We start from the raw sequence: 7,012 nt of genomic DNA, 5'->3' as shown, positions 1-7,012 counted from the left end.
CCCTTGATACACACCAAAACTTTAACTTAGAGATCTATTTTAGACACGGAATTATCGAACATTCTAAACGATGAAGCAAATCAAGAAAAACTTTATCATAGGCTAGAAACAAGTGGGTGCAATACAGGGTACTGCCGACAACGCCATCTGTTGCCAAAAACGCATCCAGAACGCAGCACCCAACGTGAAATAAACCTAAGTGCATTGCTCGAAACAATTTGTCGCACCGCAATAGAAGTGATTGCGATTTGTAAAGTGATTGTGATTGTGAAGAGACATCCTTGGTATGCATGTCGCAATATGTGGTTTGTATCTTCTCAGGTCGACACCTCTTTTGGAATCACAAATCACTCACAAATCGGAATAACCAATCACTCACAATCACTAATCAGGTTTCGAGTCAGACCAACTGAGGCCCAAGCAGATCCAGTTCACACCTAGCGCACAGCAGTCGGGCTCACCTGAGCCGGTCCAGCGGGTCAGGTGCACCCAGGTCAGGTCAGCAAAGCACCCGACCTCGTGAGAACCATCACATGACGGCAGGTCCCGTCAGGCGGAACAGCAGACCTTATCGGGACCTGTGCAGCTGCAAGCCTTACCAGACCAGCGTAGTGACCGGTCCCGTTAGAGCCAGCGTAGCGACCGCCCCCGTTAGAGACAGCGCAGTGACCGGCCTTGTCAGAGCCAGCGCAGCGACCGGTCCCCTTAGAGCAAGCGCAGCGACCGGTCCCGTTAGAGCCAGTACAGCGACCGGTCCCGTTAGAGCCAGCGCAGCGACCGGCCCCGTTAGAGCCAGCGCAGCGACCGCTCCCGTTAGAGCCAGCGAAGCGACCGGCCCCGTTAGAGCCAGCGCAGCGACCGGCGCCGTTAGAGCCAGCGCAGCGACCGGCCCCGTTAGAGCCAGCGCAGCTCCCTATCTCGCTGGAACCGGCGTAACCCCAAACGCCCACCTCAAACCTCGGGGCGGTCCTTGTCGCCACAGCCACGGCCGGTGGTCGGCCTCGCTAGAATCAGTGCATGCAGCTCAACTTTTTAAGTCCGCGTATGGGCAGAATTCGCTAAAGCAGACAGCCTCTTATCTTAATAAGCGCAATGACCGATTCGCGCTTGTGATTTCTGATTGATGTCAGTGGCAAAAATAGCTCATTTGTCGGAATTTAATGGGGCTTTCGGCATGACTTTTAAATGCCTGTCAGAGATAACTGTTCCTTCTAGCTGTTAAATGGTTTCTATGACTCCATGTTTACCCTTGAGTGGCGTTGTAAAACTCTCGCGTAAGAGTTATTGGGGTGGAATAAGACATTCCAATGGGCATTTTGAGTGGTCGGAAATTAAAGCCCAGAGGCGTCTGGTTCAAATGGATGATGCGGCTCGTTCCCGAGTGAACATCGATGACAGGGTTATAGTTGTTAAACGATCTCTTCATTATGCTGCGTCTGGGATCATGGTGGCCCAAGGAACGGGCCGACCACTTGAAAACGCCCTGCAAAGTAGCCTTTTCTCAGTGCCCGACTGGCCACCGGTGGCGCTGAAGCCGGGTTGCTCTGCTGTTACGCGATGCAGTACATGATGCAGTACATGATGCAGTACGTGATGCCGTACACGATGCAGTTACACAATGCATCGCCGACGCCATGCGGATTTGTGGGAGAGCCTTGAAGGGCCGTAGGTATGCTTCGCCATTGCTTTATCCGTCAAACCATACATTCATCCGGACGATTGCAAACTGCTGCCGCTAGTGCAGTGTTTCCAACCGTGTTGCTCGTCCAAGGCTAGGGAAGATCTAGAAGATGTACTTTTTGCCAATCTGGACCATCTTGCTCTGTGTAATGTTCACACGCCAAAGCGCTCGCATGTTCAGGATGCTCACATGTCAGTAAGGGAGGCTTTATTCATAAATAACGCGGCCAAAATGTATCAAACAAGGAACACGATTGCAAGCATAAACCTAGGTCACTTTCCGGGAACATGAGCTCTAATGACCATAGCCGCGGCCGTAGCCGAGGCCGCGGCCGAGGCCGCGGCCGTGGCCGACGCCGACGACGACGGCCTTGCCATACCCGTAGCCATGTCCGTAGCCATTTCCGTAGCCATGTCCGTAGCCTCCATAGCTGTTGCCGTGGCTGCTGCTCTGGGCGTAGCCGTAGCCGCCATGGCCGTAATTGTTGCCATAGCCGTAGCCGCCGTAGCCTCCATGGCCGTAGCCGCCGTATCCACCGCCCAGGTTCACATTACCGTGGCCGTAACCGTTGCCGTAGGATCCACGGCCATATCCTCCCAAGCCGTATCCTCCACGGCCATAGCCGCCAATGCCGCCGTAGCCGTAGCCGTGGCCGTAGCCGCCGTAGCTGTTGCCGTGGCTTTTGCTCAGGGCGTATCCGCCGTGGTTGTAGGAGGCGGTGACGGCCATCAGGAGGGCGGCCAGGCAGACAAACTGTGGACCAGAGCACGGTCAGAGCACGGTCAGAGCATGGCCAGAGCACGGCCAGAGCACGGTCAGAGCGCGGCCAGAGCATGGCCTGAACACGGCCAGAGCACGGCCAGAACACGGCCAGAGCCCGGTCAGAGCGCGGCCAGAACATGGCAGAACATGGCCAGAACACGGCCAGAGCACGGCTATAGCACGGCCAGAACACGGCCAGAGCACGGTTAGGACATGGCCAGAGCACAGTTAGGGCATGGGCAGAGCACGCTATGAGCTTCTGGATCAGAAAAAGTATCGACAAAGGCGGGAAACGGTCCCGCAAGGTTACCACCGGTAAGACGCAGTGGACTGGTAGGCATGATGCAGTGGATGACCGACTGGTATAACGCGGTGGATGAAATATGTCCGGCCATTGTCGGCGGCAAGGTAGGAGCCTTCATCCAGCCTTGCTCTCAAAGCCAAATGTGCGTGTCGTATAGAACGCCGCTTCTTACACAACCGGGAGATTTCTTTTTGACCGGTTCTGGTCACCAGGGACCAGGCAAAGTGACCGGATTGTGCGTTCAGCAATGCCACTTCGCTTTTGCTGCAAGCGTCCATGGTGTGTGGCTTGGACCAGCGTTCATTCGCCCGCCTGTGAGAGCGATCTCTGGGCAAAAGGCGAGCGGCGGTCCTCGTCGCGGGTCCCTTGCCCACTGCAGCCGCCGCCGCCAGCTGCTGCGGGTCAGCCGTGGCCGGGGGGCGCCGGCCAGCTGCGGTCACCGTCGCCGTCTCCTCACCGTCAGCTGATGCATGTTGCTGCTGTGTGGGTGCTGGTGCTGGTGGAGCAGTCGACTGATCTGTGCCCTGTGTCGCGGTCAGCCGGCTTTTATACGCGGTAAAAGTGCGCCGGGCTCCGCGACTGACCGCGCCCGGCCCCGTGGCAGCGACCGGCCGCCCGGGCCGGGAGGGGAGGGGGCCGTCCGGGTCGGTCGCCGTCGACCCCGGGCGGCCGGACCGACCCGGGCACGGGAGCGGTGCTGGTGACTGGCGACGACGCGGCTGGTCACCAGTCGGCTCTGTTGCCGACTCCAGTGGCCACCCTGAGCGGTCGATGCTGCTCAGGCCATTTGCAGATCACCAGCCTGATGCGCTGCCATGTGCGTCACGTGCTCCTGGCCTGTACAGGCTCCGTGTTTGAGGCGGCCGCAGTATCGTAGTTTGGTTTGCTCGTTCGCTGCCGATATATGCGTCTCATTCACGTGCGTTTGAACGTGCTCAGAGTCTGCAGCGCCTGCACGGCGACGTTGCCGCCCTCGGAGGCGCCGTTCAGGCGCCGCAGGGCCGGGGTCGGGCCTGGCCCACTGCAGCGGAGCTGGGGCTCCTTGTCGCCGCCGATGCGGGGCCTCAGTGTTCTGATGACGGCTGAGTCGAATGAACAGTTTGCATGTTCATGAGACACTTACGGATACGGGCGTCACGTCAGGCGTGCCTGTAATTCTATTCTGGAAGAGGTGGTAAAAATGCAGCTTTTGTCGGGCTGTGAAATGTTGGATTTGATCATCTAGCGTGACTTTGAGCGAGTCTGCGTAATTGACGGCTGAGGTGATTTACTTGTCATTCCCGGGATAGGCCGTCGGACTCTGTCAACCGGTGTAATGAAATCCGGGCGTAAAGCGAAGACATGCGTCTTTATTTTATGGACAGCATATATGCCATCCCTGGTAGCCCGACATTTCCTCCAAGCACCGCGAAGGGACTGAAAGACGTTTCCAAACGCATGTTATCCTGCCTGGTTGGTGTTTGCGCCCTCCAGACTGCCCCTTAGCTGCAGGAGGACGCACTGAGGGCTGGCATAGGCTGTAGCTGACTGGCCACTTCAGTTCCCGTCTTCCTACGAAATATGCTGTTTAGTGCGTAGACGGCACCCCATGTAGCGCAGGTGTGGAAAGTCCCACACGATTTTGAAAGTTGGTGTGGAAAGCTCCACACCATGCTGAAAGTTGGTGTGGAATGTCCAGAACTCCACACCAACGTATTTGTAGTTATACACCTCCCCCTCCCCCCGCCCCCCATGTTTGAGTTGTCCATAAAGCTCCTTCATTCATCACACTGAAGGGCGTCGGACAATAGTTTGATGCACCGATTTTGAAGGAAATCCTAGACTGTCCCGAGGACATGATGTATTCGGTCGTCTGTAACTTCCGCCTAGGCGAGACAGATTGTGTCTGGTGAAGGAGAGCTTTCACGTGTCATGTCACATGACCAAGCCGTTCTTATCTTAGGAAGATATTGGCCGGCAAAGGGAATTTGCCAGTCATTGCCGCGGTGCAGAATCTGGGCTGGGTGAAATCTAGTCCTAATGTGGGTTTGCTTCCCCTGTACTGTTCCACTCGCGTCGAACCGGAGCGCTGAAGCGCGCTCCATGACCACGCAGGAATGCCACCGCCACCTGGGAGCTGATCCCAGGTGATCCACGCCGTGTGACGAGAAGTCTTAGCACTATGGATCTCTTGGCGCCCAATCAGTCAAACAAACAAGCCCTCAGAAGTGATCTCTGGTGTCTGTCGTGCGGCGATCGATGACTTTCATCGGCCGCAGCGAGTAAATGAATGACAAACGGCCGGTATCAATGGGGGCCGCACGCGGCGGCTGCGTGGCCCGTTCCTGCCCTGTGCGCCCCCTCCCCCTCCCTCCCCCTCCCTTGCGGCCGCTGACCCGGTCTGGCGTTGAGTTGGCAACCTGGCGGCCGGTTCTTGTCGGCTCCGCGCCGTTTTTGTCGCCTGTCAAGGTGCGGTGGGGAAACTGAATACTGTCCACCCGTCCCCGGTCTGGCAACGCGATGCAGCCAGACCTGGCAACACGGTCGCTGGCAGACTTGTATTCGACTCACATTGTTAAGTAGGCCCAGGACTGACTCACAGATTCAGTTAACGATAAATTTGATTCAGCTAACGGCTCATGGTCATTCCATTTTTTTTAAAAATCGACTCGCTTAAGGCTTATTAGCTTGCATTGAGTCATTTGACCTATGACTCACACAGCTTGGAACTAAAAGATTCGATTTAAATCTGGTTCATTTATATATATATATATATATATATATATATATATATATATATATATATATAAATTAGTGCATTGCTTTGATAATTGGGAAAAATATGGCCATTCCTTTGATCTCATTTGTAGCAGCCAATCTTTTCCTCATTTAAGGGTAGGACACAGGAATGTAGGATGTCTGTGCCATGCAATATCATCTAGTTCCTAGCTGAGATTTGATCAAATTTTCGTCAGGACGAACGATATTGTGTCTGCTGCTTAGAAATTACAATTGCAAGCTTCGTGCTGATTTTGCAAAAAGCTTTATAACTAATGCTGGACGCTGTTCTTTATAACTAATGCTGGATGTTGTGCTTTATAACTAATGCTGGGTACTGTTCTTTATAACTAATGCTGGATGCTGTTCTTTATAAGACACTGCAATGGTCTGTTAATTTGTATGGAGTGTGCTGTGTTTCCCCATGTTACCATCTTCCTTTGGGCTATGTGACTCGCTGACAACATTGTTAGTAACCATTGGCTCATGATTCAGCTCATGAAATTTACAAAGAATGTGATTCAGCTCATGACTCTAAGCGACAGTTTTTTTCTGGCGAATCGCTTCGGCTCACGACTCATCCCAAAATGATGGACTCATGGGCCGATTCATGATTCGGCTCGAGTCGAACACAGGGTTGGTCACAAGGCCTGGCAGCAGGTCTGGCAACACGGTCCTCAGATCTGGCAACACCGTCCCCAGATCTGCTAACTTTGCCCTGCGTGAAATGGTACATTCGCGGTCTCCTTCGCTCCGCTTTTTCCACTCCATGGAACGCACGCTACGCAGCATGCCCTTCATCGTTTGAAGATCATGAACAGCGTTTTGTTAAGCTGCTGTTGCGCGCGGCATTGGCTTTAGATCATGGTTCCCGTTCTGAAATTAGGGACTATGGGACTATGGGACTATGGGAGCGCTCTATGCCGGGCTGGTATCTAGGGCTGAAAGGGAACTTTGGGTTCAAATCTACGTAGAAAACAGCGATACAATGAAGCCTCTACTTATATTTACGGATATAATTGAAGTCATTTACTGCCATGGAACCACCAGGATTTGTCTTCAAAACCCTCCATTTCGATTTACAATATACACCATTTATTAATCTCGTATCTTTCGTTTCTTGGCTATGGCAGCTGCAACTTTTTAGAACCACTTTTTAGTCATCCTGCGTGATAAACAGTTTTCAAAGCTCAATGCAGTTGGTACATATCAATGCTTTCCTCGCAGGACCTTTGTCAGTGCTAACGCTTTTGGCCAGGCGCATGTGCGCAACGTTGCACAATATGCATCAATCGCTTATGACTATAACGGCCCGTCTATTTTGGATCAAGCGTGCGGGAAGGAGGAGCAGTATACTGACACACGCGTGCACGAATTTGCATTAAGTTACTCGCTGCACAAAAAAACTATAAATATACTTGCTACGCAAACTGTTGTGTTTCGGCAACTGATTTTTGAACAAGGTTCCTACCTTGAGAGAAGACCTTCCCCCTAGCATCCCCTTTCGA

The 7,012-nt window shown here is 53.4% G+C and overlaps 1 protein-coding gene across 1 annotated transcript; it reads right to left on the bottom strand.

Annotated features, from left to right (window-relative positions):
- Nucleotides 1-457: 457 nt before the first annotated feature.
- Nucleotides 458-3,219, bottom strand: LOC119114184 (keratin-associated protein 19-2-like). Its single transcript, XM_037238388.1, has 4 exons — nucleotides 3,205-3,219; nucleotides 2,236-2,434; nucleotides 2,061-2,190; nucleotides 458-461 (listed from the first exon to the last, which is right to left on the bottom strand). The coding sequence occupies exons 1-4, from the start codon at nucleotides 3,217-3,219 to the stop codon at nucleotides 458-460; spliced, it is 348 nt and encodes a 115-aa protein (XP_037094283.1).
- Nucleotides 3,220-7,012: the final 3,793 nt, after the last annotated feature.

Source organism: Pollicipes pollicipes, unplaced genomic scaffold, assembly GCF_011947565.3.
Source record: "Pollicipes pollicipes isolate AB1234 unplaced genomic scaffold, Ppol_2.1 Scaffold_7262;HRSCAF=8765_pilon_pilon_pilon, whole genome shotgun sequence".
Classification (NCBI taxonomy): Eukaryota; Metazoa; Arthropoda; class Thecostraca; order Pollicipedomorpha; family Pollicipedidae; genus Pollicipes; species Pollicipes pollicipes.
Note: the sequence above shows the minus strand (reverse complement) of the source record. Positions and strands in the feature narration are given on the sequence as shown.